General features: G+C 45.4%; 5 protein-coding genes and 1 long non-coding RNA gene across 9 annotated transcripts; 2 read left to right on the top strand and 4 right to left on the bottom strand.

Annotated features, from left to right (window-relative positions):
* Positions 1–2,576: 2,576 nt before the first annotated feature.
* On the bottom strand, positions 2,577–4,814 carry LOC138928788 (uncharacterized). Its single transcript, XR_011445148.1, has 3 exons — positions 4,675–4,814; positions 4,331–4,621; positions 2,577–2,997 (listed from the first exon to the last, which is right to left on the bottom strand). It is a non-coding gene; the product is annotated as an uncharacterized lncRNA (long non-coding RNA).
* Veneno (veneno) lies at positions 3,891–6,492 on the top strand. Its single transcript, XM_017181488.3, has 6 exons — positions 3,891–4,039; positions 4,102–4,656; positions 4,771–5,754; positions 5,811–5,989; positions 6,045–6,247; positions 6,299–6,492. The coding sequence occupies exons 1-6, from the start codon at positions 4,001–4,003 to the stop codon at positions 6,448–6,450; spliced, it is 2,112 nt and encodes a 703-aa protein (XP_017036977.1). The 5' UTR covers positions 3,891–4,000; the 3' UTR covers positions 6,451–6,492.
* Positions 6,493–6,498: 6 nt separating this feature from the next.
* Positions 6,499–9,251, bottom strand: stck (LIM zinc finger domain containing stck). 3 transcript variants are annotated; one of them, XM_017181490.3, is made up of 7 exons: positions 9,105–9,235; positions 8,683–8,782; positions 7,883–8,002; positions 7,515–7,820; positions 7,312–7,453; positions 6,995–7,253; positions 6,499–6,932 (listed from the first exon to the last, which is right to left on the bottom strand). In XM_017181490.3, exons 2-7 carry the CDS (start codon positions 8,694–8,696, stop codon positions 6,736–6,738), a joined length of 1,038 nt encoding a protein of 345 aa, XP_017036979.1. In that variant the 5' UTR covers positions 8,697–8,782; positions 9,105–9,235; the 3' UTR covers positions 6,499–6,735. The 3 variants fall into 3 exon arrangements, with proteins under 3 accessions (XP_017036979.1, XP_017036980.1, XP_017036978.1); XM_017181491.3 differs by lacking the exon at positions 8,683–8,782 and having other exon boundaries at positions 9,105–9,251; XM_017181489.3 differs by lacking the exons at positions 8,683–8,782; positions 9,105–9,235 and adding an exon at positions 8,061–8,273.
* Positions 9,252–10,843: 1,592 nt separating this feature from the next.
* Positions 10,844–14,800, top strand: LOC108077709 (neurofilament heavy polypeptide). Its single transcript, XM_017171153.3, has 4 exons — positions 10,844–11,124; positions 12,144–12,458; positions 12,520–13,528; positions 13,588–14,800. The coding sequence occupies exons 1-4, from the start codon at positions 11,044–11,046 to the stop codon at positions 13,653–13,655; spliced, it is 1,473 nt and encodes a 490-aa protein (XP_017026642.1). The 5' UTR covers positions 10,844–11,043; the 3' UTR covers positions 13,656–14,800.
* salt (salty dog) lies at positions 14,722–17,644 on the bottom strand. 2 transcript variants are annotated; one of them, XM_017171140.2, is made up of 8 exons: positions 17,327–17,644; positions 16,829–16,988; positions 16,576–16,693; positions 16,288–16,507; positions 16,091–16,231; positions 15,928–16,036; positions 15,336–15,868; positions 14,722–15,282 (listed from the first exon to the last, which is right to left on the bottom strand). In XM_017171140.2, exons 1-8 carry the CDS (start codon positions 17,560–17,562, stop codon positions 14,937–14,939), a joined length of 1,863 nt encoding a protein of 620 aa, XP_017026629.1. In that variant the 5' UTR covers positions 17,563–17,644; the 3' UTR covers positions 14,722–14,936. The 2 variants fall into 2 exon arrangements, with proteins under 2 accessions (XP_017026629.1, XP_070142687.1); XM_070286586.1 differs by having other exon boundaries at positions 14,722–15,276.
* A 1,005-nt stretch (positions 17,645–18,649) lies between these two features.
* On the bottom strand, positions 18,650–21,470 carry LOC108077562 (sodium-coupled monocarboxylate transporter 1). Its single transcript, XM_017170957.2, has 8 exons — positions 21,179–21,470; positions 20,738–20,897; positions 20,553–20,670; positions 20,275–20,494; positions 20,076–20,216; positions 19,743–19,851; positions 19,152–19,684; positions 18,650–19,090 (listed from the first exon to the last, which is right to left on the bottom strand). Exons 1-8 carry the CDS (start codon positions 21,385–21,387, stop codon positions 18,733–18,735), a joined length of 1,848 nt encoding a protein of 615 aa, XP_017026446.1. The 5' UTR covers positions 21,388–21,470; the 3' UTR covers positions 18,650–18,732.
* Positions 21,471–22,549: the final 1,079 nt, after the last annotated feature.

Genomic DNA, 22,549 nt, shown 5'->3' with positions numbered 1-22,549 from the left:
CCAATGCAAACTCAACTCGAATCAAATCAAATGCTCGATGCAAATTGCATTGCGCTCACTCGCTGTCGGGGCTGCTAATTTTCTGCGAATCGATTCGCGCTCCTCGAGAACGAGGCCCCCGAGTGGGATCGAAGGTATATCGTATGGAGTAGTGGTGGATTTGCATGTGGGTGGTCAGCAAATTGCCGGAACGTGAGCACAATTTTTAAATTAACGGCCCAAAAGTGGTTAGAACGGCAGAACAGCAGCAACGGTTCGCTCCGAGGCACATTCCTCGCACAAAACTGTTGCAATTAATTGCATAAAAGTTCTAAATTGTCCGCCCTTCCTTTGCCCCTTGACTATGTTTCCACCACTTCTCTTGTGGCAGCAATGGCGTCTTGGACAAACTTTGAAACTGCAACTGCAACAGCCAAGCGCCGCATTATCGGCAAAGTCGCATCGCACAGTGTTGAGAGGATCATAAAATAAAAAACTAACAAATAAGTAAAAAAAAAACTTATAAAAGCGGATTCTTGCTAGCTTGATGGCAGCATTATTGAATTAAACCCAAAAAATAAGATGGAAAATGAAGCTATTTCATCAGAAATCCAACTCTTTTTTGTCCGTATCTCTTAAAAAAACATCTAAAATATCCCTAATTTCTAATTAGAAATATATACTTTCAAACATTTACCACTGTACAGCTCTCGGTCGTCATGGTCGTCGTGCCTTTCGGTTCAAAACGTGATCGATAGAGCGACTACCACCACTGGGCCAGCTTTGGCCAGAACTGCAAATTGGCTCTCGTTGTTTGCCGTTTGCCAAATGTTTGGCCTTAGTCAAATTATGTTCTTTGGCTCGTTTGATAATGAAACTGAAAATTGAAGTTGGGAACGGACAACTGGCTTGGCAGCTCAGCCCCCAAATTGTTTGCTCACACCGTCCCGGAGCCACGCTAATGATTACGTGTTATCGTGTTGTAATTTTACACAGGCCCTAATGACGAGTCTCCGGATCGGATGCGACCGCGCCGACTTGGCCGCATCAGCCCATCCATCTCCATCTGCGCCAGCCATCGGATGGAATCGATCTCCAGGCTCCAGGTTAGACACTAACTGGGCTCATCATGGAGCGTTAACAAGCTCATTTTTCTAAACTTGACGTGCTGAATCCACCAACCACCAATCGACTGGCTGGAGGATCCACTTAGGCAAAGATCGCCGCAGATTATCGGAGCCAGCCAACCAGGCCAATTTACTTGGCCACGGCCACTTTCGGACGTTCCCAGCGGTGGGTTCATAAATTGCAATTGTTTATAATGCGATTGGGCGCGTTATGTCCTGGCACTTGGCCAGGGCATAAACTGTATATGAACACTTGGCCTCTGTAAAAAGTTGAATATGCAAATAGGGTTTGTCTAAAACACTACTTTTTAAGTAAAATATAAGTTTAAATATACAAAGATGCTAAAAAAAATGTTGCAGCTTCTTATTGAAATTGATTGTCTATGTACTATTAATTAATTTCAAATGCAAAGCGAGTTATAGTAAATATTTCTGGTAAGCCAAAAAGTACACTACAGAAAATGTTTCGTTTCAAATTGGACTTTATGGTCATGCCCACGATTAGGAAATAGGGATCGATGTTGCCATAATTTTGGTACGAATCAAACACCCACGACAAATGCAGATAGTCAGCCGTTGGCCGTAACCAGCATTGATGGCAATAGTAAACAGGTATTCATTGAATGTTGGCCAAAGACAAAACGTTCTCCGGCCAAATCAGAGTCAGAAGTGGAAAAGGGAGAAGCTGCCGCGATGATCTGCGCAGAACGAGCACAGCATATTAAATTGAATTTTTATGTTCTCACAGCCCCGGAAAATCATGTGCCAGGCCATAAAAGCCAAGGATCGCCCCGGCTCGGCTCTGTGGAGTGTGTGTGGGGGTTAATAAATAGCCCCAGAAGCAGGGCAGAAAGGGGCCCTGCCTGGATGGTGCGGTAAATTATGGTTATTTAAATAAACAGCACACGATTTGATTTGGCGGTCCAAAAGTGTTGCCAGTGCAGCCTCCGAAATTGGAAGAGCGACGCGCCGACGACGTCTGGAAATTATGTTGTAGTTTGGCCAGCAGGATAGTGCTCTCCGATCCAATGATAATGATGATGATGCCGCTGCGATGCACCCAATGGAAAGAAGAGGGTTGTGCCATCAAGTCTTGATTGAGTAACGCCCCAGAACTGGCTTCTAATTATGAGTTCCAGGAGTTATCAAGTGCTGAAGCCGGAGCAACTGGCGGACCTCTGAGGGCAGAGGCAGAGGCATCATTAGCTGATGTGCAGCATTGACCTGGCTTAATCGGCGATAAGACTCGTGATAAGCAAACACGCTAAAGCTCAAGGTGCGTGGAATCGGCACTGAAAAGAATTTAAAACATTTCTTCTCAGCATTGAAAAGTATCTACATATGATATAATTAGTTTTTTTAATCACAAAATACATTTGTTTAATGGTATTTCGATTAAAAAATATTTAGGTATTGGAAAGTTAATTCTACAAAAAAAGAATTCTTCTAATTAAATAAATACAACGGGAATATTTTATTTGTTCAGTGTGGACTAGCTGGTGCGACCTTTTGGCCAACTGCTGAGACTGAAACTGAGCTGTTCTGGAATATAGTGGTGGGCAGAGTCCTGGCCGTGGCGATTCTCGTTGGCGTTGCGGTGTTTTGTTTATTTTGAGGCTATAATTTAAGCAGGTAATTGCACGCTGGCGGCCAGAATTTGTAACTAAACTGCAAATTAGCAGCCAATTCCCAGGCCGATTAATAACCATAATTATTGGCTCAAGCGCTGACGAGCGAACGTCGCTCCTCAGAAGACAACAAGGACGAGGATGCGGATCTTGATGCGGCGGAGGCTGTCTGCAAATTGCACTTGGCCGGTCCCGAACTTGAAAGCCTCTCTGATGGTCCTCAATTGCCAATTCGTGATACACCGAGGCGCATGTGGAGAGCACTGGAAAAAAATAACTGCTTTTAGTAAGACTACACAGTTGTATTCTCCCTTTTAATGTACACGTTATTAAAAAAGTTTGTAAAAATCTAGGGCTAAAATCGGTAGGAATATCCAAGCGTTTGAGTTAAACTGGATATATGTCTGTCTGTTACGCTTTGCAAGGAAACAGTTTTTTGCTAAGTGTTAAGTCCCTGCACCCAGCAGCAATTTAAATAGTGAGCGCCTGGCTTAATTACATAAAACAGGCAACACAAGTCAGCCAGCTCGGCTCGGAATATATTCCCTAGCCGGCGGCGCAGGCGTCGGTCTCGGTTTCGGTTTCGGTTCCCGTCCTGGACCTGGGCCACTTTTGATGGACATGTGTCTAATGAACCATCCTAATTAATGTGCACCGCTGATGCTGTCCTTCTTTGGGCTGCGAGCATGCAAATCTGAAGCCTGGCAGAAACGGAAACTGAACCCATGGCGAAGAGTGTTGAAAGCCTTGAGTGGTCAAATTCGAATGGGCCAACAAATTACGGGCATTATACTAAAAAACCAGCCGGAGCAAATTAATAAATGTCGATACCCAATTAAACTGTCCGAATATAATGCACGCTATAAATTAATGCCGGAGAGACCGAATAGAGACATCCACTATCCAATTATCGGTGCCAATGATTAACTGCGCGGGGTCAACCATGGGGAGGAAACGAAGAATAATGCGGTAACAAAAATAATTGCACAGACGAGCAGATGGACTAGAAATCTGGGAGGGACTCTTCTTTCGTGGGGATTTAAGCTGTAACGGTCATTCATCATCATCGACCTATCGATAGTTTTTTCCAGTCTTAGTATTTTGCACAATGTGGTATTAAGTCTAAATCACGAAACATTTCCTGTGAAACCCCGACTTCTGGTAACACTGAAACAAGTTTCGCCACTTGCCCCCGCTTATCAGCTTATAGGAAGTGCTGATTCTTATATTCCTATTTATCTACTTGTGTTTTAACGACGGACGAGGATGGTGCCCAAAAAGGCAGAAGCGGTCGCCGGGGCCAAGGTGAGTTCTGAAAAAGGGTAAGAATGGAATCCGGGGAACCCCCTTAAATCACACTATTCCAGCTTCCTGCGGGAAAAGGACTCTGCGTCTTGTGCGCAGTCGCAGCGGAACGAGTCTGCCAGCGCTGCGGCGACTTTTACTGCTCCAAGGACTGCCAGCTTCAGGATTGGCAGCGCCACCGCTACATCTGCTTCCCGTTGCCCGCCCTAGTCCATCCGAAATTCTTTTCGGTTCACCTGAGCGAGAGCACCGAGGAACTGTCGCTGGAAGGAGCTTGCTTCATGGACAAACCTGACAAGGTCGTGGTCGAAAATGGCTGCCCATCGCCCATGCCACGCATAATCCCGGACCTGGAAGGTAATGGGGCTATACCCAAGGTTGGCAGCAGCGTTTCTGGTGCTCCTGTTACCAGTGCCTCGATCCCGCACCCCGTCAACAGCATCGTCTCGAATAACAACACATTCAAAGCGAGCAACAAACATGTTCCGCCGCCAAAAGCGATCGTGCCTCCGAGCAAAAGCCTCATAATCATCTCAGGATTCCGCTCCCCGAACCGCTGCCATATACGTGATGCCTCCGAAGCTGCTGACAAGGCATTTGCTCAAATGCGCGAAAAGGTCTGTATAAATGCTTACACTGCAATCTGATTCCGAAAAAATGCCCACATACTTGAATGGTTTGCCGTAGATGTTATTCTCAAACTCTAACTTGCGTTCAACTCTGCTGTGCAGGTCAATGCCATGGGAAAGCAAATGCCCAGAGTGGTGGATGTACGCCCCCACGCCTACTGTCTGGCCCTTTACAATGGCACGTTCCACAGAGCTTCGGTGATGACCAAAACGAGCAACAATACCGCGCGAATCCTGCTCTTCGATCAGGGAATCGTCAAGGTCCAAAGACTTTCAGATATGCGCGAGATCAGCGAAGAACTGCTGTCACTGCCCTCCTTTAGTGTCCAGGTGCAGCTGAAGGACGTTCCCAACTATGCCTTCACCGACGATGTCACCAAGTTCCTCTCCCAATTCGAGGGTGGAAAGTTTTTGGTCCTATATACGAAAGGCCCTGGCGCTATTAACGTTGAGCTGCTGGATCCGGAAACCAAAACGTCCCTCAATACCCGGATCTGTGAGTTTTGCATGGACAAGAAGGTGTTTGAGAGTCCCTTCACAAATAACAAAAACAAGGTCGATAAAGAGCCACCCAGGCAACAGAACCCTAACGCTGGGCCGGCCTTGAATAAACCCAATCCAATCGAATCGCCAGTCAGCAATAATAAGAATAACATTGAAGCTGGGAAAGGAAGCAACACTCTTATTCAAGATACGAAAATGATCGATACTCAGGAGAAATTAAACGAAAACAAAGATATAGCAAAACCACAGAATGATGACTGTGCCAAAGAATCGGGTGAAAGCACTGAAGCTGCTAAACCAACTTCTAAAATAGAGAGCTTGCCCCAAGAGCCTAAAACGGATGTAACATCATTGGACAATGATAAGAATGTTCGAGCTCCTTTCCCTCTTTCAAAAACCAAAGATGAAACAGTCAGGGACTTCCTAACGCGTTGTCTGGTCGCCAGACCCACTGTGCCAGGTTCAAATTCTACTGAGGAGGCGGAGGCACCGGTAAAACTTAAGGAGCCACAGGAGCTGCAGATGCCGCACTCCCAGCCAAAGTCTCAAGAAAATGGAACTGCTGGAGCTGTCCTCGTACCGGTAACATGGAGCTAAATTTCCTTTAAAATAACCGTTAATTAATTTTACCTTTTTAGCCATTTAAAATGCGCCGCCTTACTGTTTCAAGCGGAGAAGGTATCGACGTATACGTTGTGGATGTCTCGAAAATAGCTCGGGGTATTTTTGGGGCATTCGATTGCTCATTTGCCTCGGAGTTTTCCACCCTGCACTCTCGTTTGGCGGAGATTACCGATTCGGAGCCGTACAGGCCAGCGTAACTGCATCTTTGCTCGTTGGTTAATCAATTTATAACAATACGTTCCCCCTAGATCCAAGGAATTCGTGCTGGCCCGGTTCAAGGGCTCCTGGTATCGTGCCCGAGTGGAACAGGTAAAGGTTACGGCGCAGCAAACCGAATATCGAGTGATGTACTTGGACTACACCAATGCGGCGACTCTAACCGAGTATGATATCCGTCGGTATCCTTTGGACTTTACCACTCCGTGCACCACCAACATTTGCATGATTGAAGGTTTGTGATATTTTCCAGATGTAATGCCAATACAAAACATTCCATTCGCAGGCTTCCCGCATAAACCGAGTCTAAAACAGGTTGCCTACTTATCGGAAACCGTCAAGGTGCACCAACTGCTTCACGTTGATGCGGTTATGTATATAGCCGATATAGCCGTTATAAAAAGCCGATCGCTGGTCGAAAAGTTGATGAGCTTGTAATCTGCTAAGCAAAGACCTATTCCAAATGGTGAAACACACCAAAAAATATTGATTTTCAAACCGTTTTATACGTATAAATAAAATTCAATTAAATAACAACATTAATGGCTGTTAATACACAATCAAAATCCGTTTCTAGCTCTGAGCTGCCATCGACGCTTGGCTTTTAAATTAGAAAGTTACGCACAACAATAAGTTACAACATGCACAAAGTTGGGTTTAGTTCTCGAATGTTAAAATTGGTTGGCAAAGGCACTGTGTTTGGTGTGGACTCGATCCAGATTCTTATGGGTTCTTCTTCATGGTCATCTCGTGGGCGGTGCGCAGGCGGCGCCGCAGCTCGTTGGGGAAACGTTCGTAGCACTTCTTGCACACCGGCTTCTCATCGTACTCGTAGAACTTGGACTTCTGGGTCATCTTCGTGTCGCAGACGGAACAGGCAAAGTGGTGCACGCACCAGGCCTTGTTCAGAGCCGTGAAAACTGTTGCGAAGAATTGGATAAGCCCTTGGGGGAACACACGGGTGATAATACGGGTGACTCACCATCGCCACCAATGACCTGGTTGCAGACGAAGCAAAGATTGCCGAACAGCTGATGGTAGTGCGTCTCGCAGTAGGCCAAGCCTCGCTTCTCGTAGTGCCGGTGGCCCAGGAAAGGCTTCTCGCACTTGGCACACACAAAGTGCTCCACATGCCAGTGCTTGCCCAGCGCCGTAACCACGCGCTCCTCAATGGGGCGACGACAGGCGCCGCAGATGGGAATGCCCATTTTATCGTGGCAGCGCAGGCAGTAGAGTTCGTTCTGTTTTGGAAATGAATGTGAATAGTTGACACAAAATAGCTCCCTTCAAAATACGCACCATATCGTTGGCAGCCAAGCCGGGGCGACTCTTCACTTCCCTGGCCGTGGAGTCCAGCTCAGTGCCGCAGGCCGTGCAACTGAAGTGATAGCCATGGTAGACTTCACCTCGGAATCGCAGGGGTTCCTCGTCGATGAGGCCGCTGAAAACACGGAGAACAATCAATGAGTAATCCCCTCGCTGAGCCACACATCAGCACTTACTGGCATTTTTGGCATACATAGCGGCCCGTAATCTCTGCCTTCACCTTGGCATTGCACTCGTGGCACAGGGCGCGGTTCTGGTTCTTGATGAACCCACAGTCGGCCAGCTCTTTGGCGCACAGCTGGCAGCGGAAGCACTGTGGATGCCAGCTGGCGGACATCGCCTTAATGACTCGCCCGATGACGAACTCTCCGCACTTGTTGCAGCACGGAGCGAAGAGGACGTGGAAGTCGCGTTCGCAGTACTTGCGGCCCTCAAACTCGTAGAAGATGCCATCCTGGAAGGGCCGGAAGCACTGGGCACAGCTGGAAACATTAATTAGACTCATTATTGGGGAGTTCCGGGGGAGATGTACTTCTGAACCTACACAAAGCACTGAGTGTGCCAGAGTTCTCCATTGGAGTTGACAATCTTCTCGGTGGGCTCGAATCCGTCGGCGCACCGCGTGCAATGCATTGCACCCAGCGACATGTTGACTGCCTGGACTCTGGAAAGATCGACATGGGTTGAGAATTAGTTAGTTAGTATGGGCGGGAGGCCTTTACACTTCAGCCTTGGAGTACATCATGGTTTCGAGTTATGGTTTTGGGGTTCGAGAAGCGAATGAATTGCGACTTTAGGGCAGGGCGTGAAGCGAGGAACTGGTCAGAGCAATGAGCATGAGGAGGCCTTATCGCACAGCCGGCTCTGTTGACGCTGAATCATATTTCCGCCGAATGCACTCCCTGGAAAGCTTCGTTTTGGCGTTCCTTAAATGTAGATTGAGTATGTATGCCGCCAGTTGGAGTACAAGCGCCAAGCAAGGCGGATGGGCTACTTTTTTGGGCAGAGTATACCGCACGCACACTGACGCAAGCAAATAGTAAACAACCCACATACACGCCCACACTCGCACGCACGGTGGCGTTTATAAATAAATTCGAGTGTGGCCATGACGTCATTGCTGAAGCAAACATCTGGCAGGAAAAGTGCACCTGAATGGGAGGCGGGCGACCCGACCCGCCCGGGGTTTTAGTGGATTAACTCGGGTAAAAGCGCTGATGAGTTGCATGTTTGGCAGCCCTAAAAGGCGTTATTTACGAGGACGAGGACTAGTGACGCAATCGATGGTGGGCGGCGCGGGCCCAAGGACGTTTGAGATGTGGGGCGGAACAAGAGTCTGCTTACTGCACGGGCGGCATTCTGATGGTTTTCTCGCTTGCAACTGGCTTTCACTTGCACCTGTGGCACCTGTTTGGACACAACAACGATTCCAGATCACGAAACACTGCAAAAAACAAGAGGCTCTTGATCAATCTGGCTAGCAGTGCTGTCGCGGCGGCGTGTTTGGGGTCAGATCCGACTGATTAACGATTTCTAGCATCACTGGCACTGCAAAAACAACAAAACAGGTCTTGCCAAATGAGCAACTAAGAGAATATCCCCCCGCCTATGCACGCCTCTGCCTCCACTAAAACAAACTCTTTTTAATTAGGGCCACGGCCTCCGGGCCAATTTCACTTCATTTAGACCCCCTCTGGAAGGGGTTGGGGAGCAGCAGAAACGTCAACTTTCGCGATATTCCAATAGTCTGGACTAACTATTGTTACCTTTTAAGAAATAACTAAAACACGGCTCTCTGCTGCGTTGTTTAATTTGTTGTACACTGCAAAAAAAGGGGTATTTGATCTGTTGCTTTGCTTAATTGTTTAGTGTTGCGAAACTCTGCAATAAAGAGGCCTGTTGCTTTGGCTGGCAGTGCTGTCGAGTCGGCGGTCGAAAAGTCTGGCAACGCTAATGTACGAGCTCACAGTGCTGCCAGACTTTTCGGTCCCACCTACCAGAGTTGCCAGACTTTTCGGTCCCAGCTACCAGTGTGACCAGCCCGTGTTGCTTTTTAGTATTTTATTGGTTCTTGAGTGGGGAGATCTGGTACTTTTGGTCGCTCATGGCACGAGCGACCAGCGTTGCCAGATCGTCAGTGCATGAGCGACCAGCGTTGCCAGATCGTCAGTGCATGAGCGACCAAATTACCAGACTGTCAGTGAACGAGCGACCAAAAGTGCCAGATCGTGGCTGCCGTCCAGTGTGGCCAGCGCGTGTTGCCTCTTGGTCCAGTGTGGCCAGGTTATAGGTTTTTCCCTGCATCCAAAGAGTAGAGCTGGGAAACTATCGATAGTGACACCATTCGATATTTTCGATGTTTTGAAAACGAAAATTCGATACTATCGATAGTATCGTTTTTTTACGATTCTTTTTGCAAATTAAAGTTATAGCAATTTCAAATAGAATTATAATACTATTCAATATGTTTTGACTAAGTAATTAACATAAATATTCTATCCAAGCAACTTTGCACAAATAAAATTGTATTACCATTGCTAAACATACGCTTAGACTCTGAAGACGTGGCGTAGACGCACCCTTTCTTTTGAGATTCAGTTAATATTTTTCACCACCAACTCCAATTTAAGTTAATTTAGAATACATTTTTATTATAAAAAAAAAAATATATATATACATATATATATATATTTGTTTGCATTTTTCTTACTAAATTTCAGCAACAAAGCAGAGATATAAAAATAGTCCCGTACTATCGATAGTGATAAAAAACTATCGATGGTGGCTCAAAAAAAGGAAAAAGTCGATACCTCGATAGTACCATCGATAGTTTCCCAGCTCTACCAAAGAGAAGCATTTCAGTTACGCTCACAGCGCGGCTCTTAAAAACGCAGAAAAAAGGCGAAAAGCGGACGTTTCAAGGAGGAAAAACACCCGCATTATCTGGCCAAAGGCGTCCCGCAGCACCGGTGATAAAGAGCAGGCGTCCCCTAGAGCTGGGAAACTATCGATAGTGACACCATTCGATATTTTCGATGTTTTGAAAACGAAAATTCGATACTATCGATAGTATCGTTTTTTTACGATTCTTTTTGCAAATTAAAGTTATAGCAATTTCAAATAGAATTATAATACTATTCAATATGTTTTGACTAAGTAATTAACATAAATATTCTATCCAAGCAACTTTGCACAAATAAAATTGTATTACCATTGCTAAACATACGCTTAGACTCTGAAGACGTGGCGTAGACGCACCCTTTCTTTTGAGATTCAGTTAATATTTTTCACCACCAACTCCAATTTAAGTTAATTTAGAATACATTTTTATTATAAAAAAAAAAATATATATATACATATATATATATATTTGTTTGCATTTTTCTTACTAAATTTCAGCAACAAAGCAGAGATATAAAAATAGTCCCGTACTATCGATAGTGATAAAAAACTATCGATGGTGGCTCAAAAAAAGGAAAAAGTCGATACCTCGATAGTACCATCGATAGTTTCCCAGCTCTAGCGTCCCCCTCGTGGCCACTGCTCGCAAACGGCGTTTGTAAAAGTTGCGCGTTCACGGTATGCCCAGCGTGGCGTGTGTGTCGAGTTACCTGTAACTGTGTGCGATTGAGCCGAGCCGAAACTCGCCAGCGCTTCGAGAGCTTCGAATTTGGATATTGCGAAATAGCGACTGCAAAACTGAACATGTCGGAGGCAACTGTGGCCCAGAAGCCGGAGGCGGTGCTGGACACCAGCGTGGAGGAGGAGCAGGACAAGAAGACACCCGTAAGTAGCCGCCGCCGCGGCGCACACATGTGTATGTATTGGGGACAATTAGCGCGGCGATAACACACACAGGCAGGCTTCGCCCGAATTATCACGGTGTTTTTCCAAAGGAACTCTGTGGGTGTGGGTGAATTTTTGTGCATTTCCATTTCGCTTCGCTGTCCATTTTCTATTTACGTTTCTCTTTTCAACGTTTCTTTTGCCTACCCTCGTGTGCGCGCGCTTTTCCTCGGTGTGTGCTCGTGTGTGTATACGTGTGCTACTCGCTGAAGAGGGCAAGAAGAAGAGGTCGGTGCTGGCGGCAGAGGGAAAGAGACGGGGAGAGCGGCAATCGGCGTTTCCCTTTTGTGCTCACGTTTTGCCGCTGCCGCGTCTCGTTTGTTTTTATTTTTGCTGGTTCCCTTTTCGACTTTTTGTTGTTTGCTGTACTTTGTCATACATAGAGGGAATCACAAACACTTGCATCCGCTGCCTGCGTTCCGTTCGTGTATGTATGCGATACGTTGCGCTCCAGATTCGGTTTTAATTCTTTAGCCGCCGATTTTAGGTTTTCGATTAGTCGGGCTTTAACTCCTCACCCCCCTGATCTGCGGTAATTAGTAAAGGCTCACTGGGCTCACCATTATATGGGCCATTTGGGTTGGCTTTAGCCGGTTGAATGGGCAATCTGTGTGCGTGTTCATACAGTGTCACTTGAGAACATTTGCCCATAGAAATACAGTAGTTGATCGTTACAGTAAACATCCGTTTTTAGAAATAGAATATTCTTAATGACATAAAATTCATAATTAGTTAATTTAACACAATAAATATTCCATTTTTAATTTGATGTTGGTAAAGTTTACTTATCGAGCGCGTACTGTAATATTTTCAATCATAGAAAACAGTTTGAATATAGTTTCTGCAGAAAAAAACAGATTTCTGGCTTTACTTCATTTTTTATTAACTAATAAGAAGTTAATCTCTGTTATTAACTGATATCTTTCAAATCTGCAATGCCATTTTTTCGCCCATTACAGAAACGCACTCCCAAACGCCGCTCGTTTATTGAGCGGGCGCAGCGCGAAAGCGAGGAGCTGGTGCGGACTATGGGAGGTAGTCTGGAGCTCGAGGGCGGACGGCGCACGCGATCCAGTACTCGCGGGACCCCGACTCGGGCCAGCGATACGCCGGCGACGCCGCCGCCCAGCAAGAAGGCACGCACATCGCCCGCTTCGGCCGCAAAGGCGAGCGGCGGAGCTGGAAAGGGACGTGGGGCACGCAAGCTGGACGTGGGCGGTGAGGAGCCAGCCGAGCCAGAGCCGGAAAAGGTACAGACACCATCCAAGGGAAAGGTAAACAACAACAGCTCAACCATGACTTCGACTTGAAACTAATGAACAAACAACCTTTCAGACCCCCGCCAAGAAGGAGAAGAAGGAGGTGAAGAAGGCGGAAAAGCCGGCCAAAGAGGATGAGGTTGTCGAAGCTGAAGTTGATGCTGAACCTGAAGCGGAAGCCGAGGAGGCGGATAAGCAGGCTGACGAGTCGACAAAAACAGAAGCCAAGCCAGCTGAAAGCGCAGATCAACCAGATGCTGTAGGGGAACTGCCTGTTGTTGCAGAGGAGAAACAAAACCATGTGGCTGAAGCCAAACAAAGCACAGATGACACCGAGAAGCCAGCCGAGGAGGTGCCAAAGGCTGAAGACCCACCGAAAGAGACTTCAGAAAACGGTGCCGCCTCAGAAACTCCTGCTGCTCCAGCCGTTGAAGATCCTGCTCCCGCCGCCATGGAGGTGGACGATGAAGAGCCGGCTGCCGAAACAACACCGGCTGCTGTTTCAGAACCCGCACCAGTTGACAAGAAACCTGAGGAGAAGACCGAACCTGTTGCAGTTGCGGAGGAGAAGATAACTGAACCTGCCAAGGAACCCACCCCGGAGCCCATGGAGGTGGATGGCAGTTCGAAGAGCAGTTCGGACACAGCTCAAGTTGACACACCCGCAGCTGAGGCCGCTGCCCCAGAGCCAAAGCCTGCACCAGAAGTTGCAGTGGAGGCTAAGGAATCGAGTACAGTCGATGAAGTGGCCACAGAGGTCAAGGAAGCAACTGTTGCTGAAGTGCCAGCTGACGAGGTGGTCACCAAGGAACCCGAAAGTACGGTGGTCGAGTCCACGGAGGAGGAGGTCAAGGAGACCAGCATACCCAAGGAAACAGATATCAGCGAGGTGCCCAAGGGGGATGTGAGTTCTGCGGAGCCCAAGGAGGCAGAGAGCGCCACGCCCATTGCCGCTGAAGTTCCAGTCCCAGTCGTCGCCCCCGCCACCAACGATGTTGCCAAGACCGTAGAAGTCGAGAAGAACGTGGTACTGGCGGAGAGTCCTGTTAAGGAGTCGCCGGCCAAGGCCGAAATCAATGTCAATGGTGAGTAATGAGAAGAAGGAGGAGGAAGATTAAATATTTAACCAGACGTTCTTCTTTAGGCGAGCCCAAGATCGTCAACAATTCCGCCGATGTGGCTGAGATTGCAGCGCCAAAGGTCTGTAACTAAGGCAGATCCACCGATGGGCAACCCCGGATGTGTACAAAAAGCATCTTCAGCTCGCCCGCCGAGTTGGTTCCTGGATGTCGCCAACTACAAAAGCAAAAACATTTAAGAGTTCCCCCCAAAAAATCCACACCCACACATTTATGATTTTCTTATTGATTGACTCTAAAATAACTTTAATTTGATGATAGTTTTGAGTCTTCCGTATTCGGTTGACGCGAGAGGACGCCATAGGCTGCAATCGATGCTGGACTTTCAATGTTGCACTCTGTGTGCGTCAACTAACTAGACAGACGAGCAGAGAAAGGCGTGTCCCCTTCTTAACCTAACCCACCCACCCGTGCCCCACTTCCCCGAACTATGTACACAGACAGATTGTGGAATCTTAATATAATATGTATGTGTATAATTAATCAAATTGGAATCAAACAAATGATACATTGACCCGAAATGTATGTAAAATAGATGTTTTTAAATCGTAAGACACATAATATCTCTAATTGTAAACAAAAAAAGCAACCTTTTGGACAGCCAACACTCAAAAACATAAGCAAACTTTATAAAACGCAGAAAGATTTTAAAACCTTGTAACGACGCAATACAAATGCTCTGCGGCTATTAAGATAATTCGTCTCCATGCATTACCTTAATTATATTTTTCAATATTTCTTTGTACTTCAAATCCTGTGTTATTTGAAGCATTTTTAGTTCTTCTGAGCGGATAAAATTGTTGTGCTAGGTCTCCTCTTTCCTAAACTGGATTCGTAATTATACCTAACAAATTAGAGTAAAGAGAATTGTAAACTTTTTCAATGAAAAACAGGCGGAGCAAAACACAAATTCTAATAATATTAATAATAATAATATATATGATAATGATATATAAATATACATCAAAAGCGTAAATTAGTTTTGGAAGCCGTTGCAACTGAAATGATCAGTCAGACCGTTTTTGTATGTAGCTTTTCTTCTGTATAAGACATCTTCATTTGAATATTCTTTTGTAAATAAATCTTTAAAAAATACAAAAGAAAAACGAAGCGTATTTTGGGCGAAACTAGCAAGGATCTAGGCTTGAGTGTTTATAGATTGCTCTTTTATTAGGTTTATTAATAAACATTAATATCTATAAGATATGCGTTCAGTAATTTACATTTCCTATTTTATTAACTTTGATCCTGATTTAAGGACTCCCTCTTGTGCTGACCTTTAATCTATGATTATTTTCGTAATTATTTCTATACTATTATAATGCTAGTGTACAAATGTGATGATGTCTTTCCATCAGGCATCCCTGACAGTGCCATTATTCTTCTCCTTGACTTCCTCCTCGTCCGGGAGTGGCGCCTTCAGAGGCAGCTCTTCCAACTCTAAAACAGGACCTGGTTGGTTCAGTAGCTTCCTCACAAAGGGCGAGTATAGCTTGGGATTTTGCTTCTCATCCTTGGCCGTGGGCCACACATAGCTCATGGGAATGGCCCAGGCGAAGACCAGCAGGGCCCCCAGCACTTTGTACCAGTAGAAGGAGATGTCGTAAATGGAAAAGTCCCGGTCGCTGCCAAAGGCAGTGGTCACTGGCTTGGGGGCTTCCAGAGAAGGTAGGGGAGTGGTGGTCAAGTTCTGGCTGTTTCTGCAGTTAAAGGAGTTGGTCAAGGGAATTATTTTTATATATTCTTAACTTACATAGCATTTAGGATGACCTGGAACTGAGGGGCATCACACTTGTCCAGACCATTCGGCAGGGGTTCGTACTTGATCAGGCCATCCTTAAAGTTGAGCTGGCCATTGATGATGATCCACAACATGCCCAGCACACTGAAGGCGATGCCTGTCACTGCTACCTTGGCATTGCAGCGGGGCACAAACATTCCCAGGAGGAAGACGCCCACGACGGCGCCCGTATTGATGCCCGTAATTGTCCACATGGTCTGGATTATGGAGTTGAAGTTCTGCACCATGAAGCCGCCCAGGATACAATATGCGCCCATCACGACGATTGTCATCTTCATAATGCCGTTGGCCCTGGCCTCTGTGTGGTTAATGCGCGGCTTGATGTAGTCAAAGTACACTACTCCAGCGAAGGAATTCAGACTGGCTGAGAGGGAGCTCAGGGAGGCACTGAACACACAGGAGATGAAGACGCCTGGCATGCCCATCAGGTGGCCCATAATGTCCTGGATGAAGAACGGCATCAGTTTGTCCGCCTTGCTAACCAGCTAAAAGATGGAGAAGGGATTGAATGAGAAGGTAAAGAAGGTTCCTTTGCGTGGCTTACCCCGGCTTGAACGGGATCACAGCCGTAGTAGTAGGCAAACATGATGATGCCAGCGAAGCAGGTGAAGGACATGACAAGCAGAAAGCCAACGCCAGCCATCAAAAGACACCTGTGTTAAAAAATCAATTTGATATAGAAGACTTTTCTATAATTTAAAACTCACTTCTTGGCATGAGTATACGAGGGCATGGAGACAATCCTTTGCACGCAGCTCTGGTCCAGACCAAGTTTACCTGTCCACATGAGCAGCCCACTGCAAATACCCCCCCAGAAGGTGATACGCAGGCGAGGATCCAGACCAAAACTGAAGAAAAAGTTACTTATTATATGAATTAAATTTAAGTACTTTAAAAAACTCACTTGAAATCAAAGCGACCGCCCTCGGCAGCATTTGTCAGGACATTGCCCAAACCACCCGTGTTCGAGGTGCCCAAAACGGCCACCAGGATAACAGAGAGCAGCATGACGCCTCCCTGCACCACATCGGTCCAAACCACAGCCTTAATCCCGCCCAGCATCGTGTAAAAGACGCAGATGGAGGAGATCACAGTGTTGATCAGGTGGATGTTGTAGCCGGTGACTGTAAATGAAAATGAATTTTAATTGCATTGGTCTCTCTCTGGCCATTAAAATCGATTTCCATTGTACCTTGGGAGAAGGCCAGGGCCGGGACAAACATGTAGACGGGCAGCATCAGGAATTGGTTCATGATGAAGGTAATGGTGACCAGTTGGCGGGTACGCTTGCTGAATCTCATCTCCAGGTACTGGGCAAATAAAGTTGGATAATACACATTATTTTTAGATCGTCACGAGCTGTAATCTTTATAATTCTAAAAACGCAACAATTTTCTCGCACGTTTGGATCATAAAGTTAAGGACGCAGAAGGAGTCACACTCACCTCGTAGCAGTTGGAAACATTGTTCTCGTAAAAGACGGGCACTATCACATATATGAGAACCGGAACCGCCAGAACCATAGCCCAGACAACGAAGATCATATTAAAGCCAAAGGAATAGGTCTCCGATGGCACAGACATCATGGCCACGCCGGAAAGCTGGCTGTAAAGGGATTAAGGAACTCTTTATAAACTTGAAACAGAAGTCACCACGTTCTCCGGACACAAAAAAAGGGGCTCGAACATGATTACGATTAATTTCACAAGGTTTGCGGGATAATGCAACTCATCTAAGCCCACGGGCAGGTTTATGGATTCCATATATCATCCTGGCATGCGCAGTTTAGATAAGATGGATAGACATAATAGATGGGCTGGAGATGAGTAAAGGCGCCTTGATATCGGTGGCTTTATCTTTATGATAGCCCCTGTGTCTGGTTGTATCTTTATACCGTCTGTGACGACATGGAAATTTATTGAAAAAGCGGGCACGACACTCACCTGGAGACCAGGGAAATGGCCACCGGAAGGGTGGGCATCCGCTTGCCGCCCTGCAGATACTCCTCGGTGGTGTTTTTGGCCTTCGAGAAAAACCCAAAGTACACGCCAATTCCTGCCGAGGCGCTCAGCATCAGGGCGAAGACGATGTAGTCGGTGAGACTGAACCGGAGATCCTCCAAGGCGGCTGATGATGTGGCCGCCACTGTGCTGGCCAAAACGCTGGCGGTGGTTGCCATATTGGTGGAGTATCCTGTAGTCTGTGTCCTGTATCCTGTATCCTGTTGGAGAAGCCTGAATGAGCTTTGCCTCTGGTTGATGCTGCCAGCACACTTGTGGAGATCGGCTTGGACACGCTTCTTAAGTAGCAGTATCCATCCTTATCTCATCACGATATCTACCTAAGTGCGTCTCGTAATCAGAGCAGCCACATCGTAAATCAGGAGCACTCCTAATCTGCCTTACACAGAACTGGTCTTGTCCGGAATCGGCATTGGGATCCGGAGTTGGTGTCGTGCCCTCATTCTCCTTTTGTTTTAAATGTCAACTCATTCGTCGATACTGATCAAATCCCGATCCTTTGGAATCTTACAGACGGAATACGATCCATCGTTGGAGACTCTTGTTCTGATTACAAGAACTTGAACCCATTGGACCCAGAGTGTCTCTTTCTCTGGCATTGATAACGGATGCTGATGACGATGATGATGAACTTGATTCTCCAAGCGAAGTAAGAGGTTGTCGTACGCATCTGCGAGTCTAATTATGATGCAAATTGAAGTCCGTCCTTCAGATGCCCTCCAAGGCGCTTTATATGGAAAGTTTCTGCCGAGATCAACGGAGGCTGTGGTGAAATAGGGATAGGTAGGGGATTTTATATTAGTTTTCTTGGGATGTTAGAGTTTTGAATGATATTTATTTATGTAAATATTTATGATATTAATTATTATTTTATTGTATTAGGAATATATTTGATTTTTAAGTGGTGTTTTTGTTTTCTGACCTAGTTTTAAATACTTATCTCTATAGGTTTATAGACAGAAAAAATATATCTTGAAAGTCGGTTTTCGATGTAATATTAAATATATTAATCTGAAATTCGGGTTGTTCCTCTCCAAATGTATATATCCTTAGTTTAATTATAAAAACAGATGGGTTTTTAGGATATTTTAATATTTTTATGTAAAAAAAAAGAATATCCGTTTTTATCAAATTTCTTTCTGCATTGTATTATGTATTATATCTACTACAATTTGTTGCTGTTTTCCCAACTCCACTGAATTCCTTTTATGCCCATTTTAAATAAAATTTCTTATTTAATTTAATTTAATTTTTTCCTTTATTTAGTTTACTTAATAATCAATATTTCAGCGCAAGTATATAAGTATACTAACAATACTTAAGTAGAATCAGTACTCGAGACCAGCTTCCTTTTCCTTATCGCCCGGATCTATCCGAAGGTTGGGTACATCTCTGACTTTGTCTCCTCGCAATGGCGCCTCCTCCATTTCCTGTTCCGCCGGCGGAAGGGAAAGGAACTTGCGTACAAATGGAGAATACAGCTTGGGATTCTGTTTCTCGTTCTTATCCGGCCGCCAGACATAGCTCATGGGCACTGCCCACAGGAAGATCAGGGCGGTGCCAAGTACCTTGTACCAATAGAACGAGATGTCGTAGAGGGAGAAGTCGCGATTGCTTTCAAAGGCGGTGGTAACGGGTGCCCCGGAAGGAGGCTTCACTGTGACCGGTGTAAAGTCCGTCTTGTTGCTGGAATGGAAAGGGAAGGTAACTGTAGAATCTTTATCTAAAATTAGGTTGCTCTACTTACATTGCATCTGAAATCATGTGCAGACCCCGAGCCTCGCACTGATCCAGTGTATTCGGCAGGACTTCGTACTTGATCAGGCCCGACTTGAAGTTCATCTGGCCATTGGCAATCACCCAGACCATGGCAATCACACTGAAAATAATGCTGGTGACCGCTGTCTTGGCATTGCAGCGGGGCACGAACATTCCCAGGAGGAAGACGCCCACAACGGCGCCCGTATTGATGCCCGTAATAGTGACCACAGTTTGCAGGATCGAGTTGAAGTTCTGCACCATAAATCCGCCCAGGATACAGTAGCCTCCCATCACGACGACAATCAGCTTCATGGTCCAGTTGGCCCGCGCTTCAGTGTGCCTGATCCTGGGCTTAATGTAATCGAAGTACACCACGCCGGCCAGGGAGTTCAGTGTGGCGGAAAGGGAGCTCAGGGCAGCACTGAAAACGCAGGAGATGAACACGCCCGGCATTCCAGCCAAATGACCCATGATGTCCTGCACAAAGAAGGGCATCATCTTGTCCGGCTTGCTGACCAGCTGTAAGTAATTCTCTTATATTAAATAATTTATAATTAATTTTAAAGTCCGAACTTACACCAGCCAACATGGGATCGCAGCCATAGTAGCGAGCAAACATAATAATTCCCGAGATGGTGTTGAAGAAACAGATGACCAGAAAGCCCAAGCCAGCAATGACCAGGGATCTGAGGAAGGAGACGAAATAATAATAAAGTAAGTGCGAGTTTTCATTATATAAATATATTTTCAAAATACGATTTCTTTTAAATTTAAAGTAGATAATGAAATATTCCCCCTGAGTTCCGCGTTGGTAGGTAGATTTATGCCTCTTTTAAGGGCATTTAAAAATCCTGGTGATTCTCATTTAAATATTTTCTAGAATTATTATTTGAAAAATTTAAAAACTCACTTCTTGGCATGAAAGTACGAAGGCAGGGATACAATGCGCTGGACACAGCTTTGGTTCAAGCCAATATGACCTGTCCACATGAAGATACCGCCCATAGTGCCACTCCAGAAAGTCATGCGGATGCGAGGATCCCAGCGGAAGCTGTGGGATAGGAGATATTAAAATAAGAGTCTGATTAAAATTTTACTATCCAACTCACTCAAAGTTAAAGCGGCCTCCCTCAGAGGCATAATCCATAACTGTGGAGACGCCACCGGAGCGAATAGTGCCCAAAACTCCCACGGCAACAACAGAGAGCAACATAATGCCGCCCTGGACGACATCTGTCCAAACCACAGCCTTGATGCCACCCAGCATGGTGTAGAAGATGCAAATGGAGGAGACCATCACATTGATCAGGTGGATATTTACGCCGGTGACTGTAGGAGAGGGGAGGAGATCTTAGCAGATTTTAGAGGGAAAAGGATCTCCACTTACCCTGGGCAAAGGCCAGAGAGGGAATAAACATATATACAGGCAGCATCAGGAAGGAGTTCATCACAAAGGTGGCGGTCACCAGCTGCCGGGTGCGCTTATTAAATCTCATCTCCAGATACTGAAAATAAAAGCAAATTAAAATATAATTACAATTAATTTAAATTTAAATTTGAGAGACCACTAACCTCATAGCAGTTGGAAACATTATTCTCGTAAAAAACAGGCACAATAATGTAGATCAGGATGGGAATCACTGCCAACATGGCCAGAACCACGAATATGTAGTTAAAGCCATAGGTGTAGCTCTCCGCGGGAATGGACATGATGGCAATGCCCGACAGTTGACTAAAATAATTAAAACAAAAATACAAATTAAGAAAAATAAAGTATTTTTTACTAAGAACTACAATTTCGAATCGATATCCAAAGATTCCCCCTGAGTTCCGCGTTGTTACACAATCTTTATTACAAGATTTGTTCCAAATCCTTAGTGTTTCTTTGAAGCACGTCTCTGTCATCCAATTGACGCAACCCGTTTTTTATGGTTATCCATAAAGATAGTGTAGATCGTGACGGAATCGAGAGGAATCCGGCTGGGACCGCCAAAGACCGCTATACTCTCTCACCTGGCCACCAAAGATATGGCTATGGGCAGGGTTTGCATCTTCTTTCCGCCGCGCAGATACTCCTCCGTGGTGTTCTTGGCCTTGGAGAAGAAGCCAAAGTACACGCCTATGCCAGCCGAGCAACAGAGCATCACGACGAAGACGACGTAGTCCGTTACACCAAATCTCAGGTCCTGCGAAGCGGCAGCCATTGTGTTGGCCGTGGACATCCTGATTGGTGATTCGCTTTTGGTTAATTGTCAGAAAGGACTTTTTGCTGGGTCTTCTTCAAATGATGGTTCACATGGCACGGATGCTGGGAGCAAACTTGAGGCACCCTGGCTCTGGTTTGTACTTAAATATCGCTTGCGCCTCCTTATCTGAACTTGATGCTGCTCTGCCTCCCCGTAAATCAGGGGGGATTAGCGCTAACTTATCAGGAGCCAGTGGGCGGCTCTTATATTGTACTATTTGTGTTTGCCTGGCCTCTGGTTCTTCCATCTTGGCCGGGGGGACTGAGATATATGGGTGTTGGCTGAAACTTGAACTAGGGAATCGGATCGGAGCTATGTTTTTACAAACTCTTTCTTAATACGCCATTTGTGTTTGAAAACGAGTTCACAGGTGCTACAAATTGTGGATAACAAAATTCCCAACAAGATTAAGGATTAAGGATGGCAGAGAATATAAATAAAATTTTAAATGTGAAAGTCGGCATATAAATACTTATTTACATTTAAGATTAATAGTTTGCAGTTTCCGCTCCTTGTTGAAATAATAAGTAAGCTTTAAATAAATAAAGGGAATCTATAAAATGTGACAATCTATCTTTACAGTGCGTTTCAAAGACAGTGCTCAGTGTTTGCCCAACTAAGCTAATCTGTAATGTGTAATCATTTGCTGCTTACTTATCTGTAATTAAATACTCATTGTTTTTACTATACTATTTACTCTCCCATTATAATTGTAATAAGCTTAATTTTGCTGTGGCAAACCTAAATTTAGAAACATAAAATGTGATTAGAGAGGCTTTTGTTGAAACCAGAACTAAGCCTCCTATATCCAAGATGGCTTTTGTTATTAACTTAATTTATTCGAGCCGCGTGCCTCTTTTTCCGAGTTTATTTAATTTTTCACGCTGACTTTCTAGACATGTTTGGAGAATTCTTAGCTCCTCTTTTTCCATGCAAAATAGTTGTATAATCATGACCAGAAGCACTCATCACAAGGTGTTTTCCTGTGAAAAAATCTATTTACTCTTCGCGCGCTTCGTTTGGAACTTTCCATTTTCATTGTTTGTATTTGCATAATTTCATATTTTGTGACAAAAGTAAATACTTGGGTTGTGGGTTCTACCAGGTTACCCACCCCTTGGTTGTATACGACCCTTTG

This window comes from Drosophila kikkawai, chromosome 3R (genome assembly GCF_030179895.1).
Source record: "Drosophila kikkawai strain 14028-0561.14 chromosome 3R, DkikHiC1v2, whole genome shotgun sequence".
NCBI lineage: Eukaryota > Metazoa > Arthropoda > Insecta > Diptera > Drosophilidae > Drosophila > Drosophila kikkawai.
This window is presented reverse-complemented; position numbering and strand designations above follow the sequence as displayed.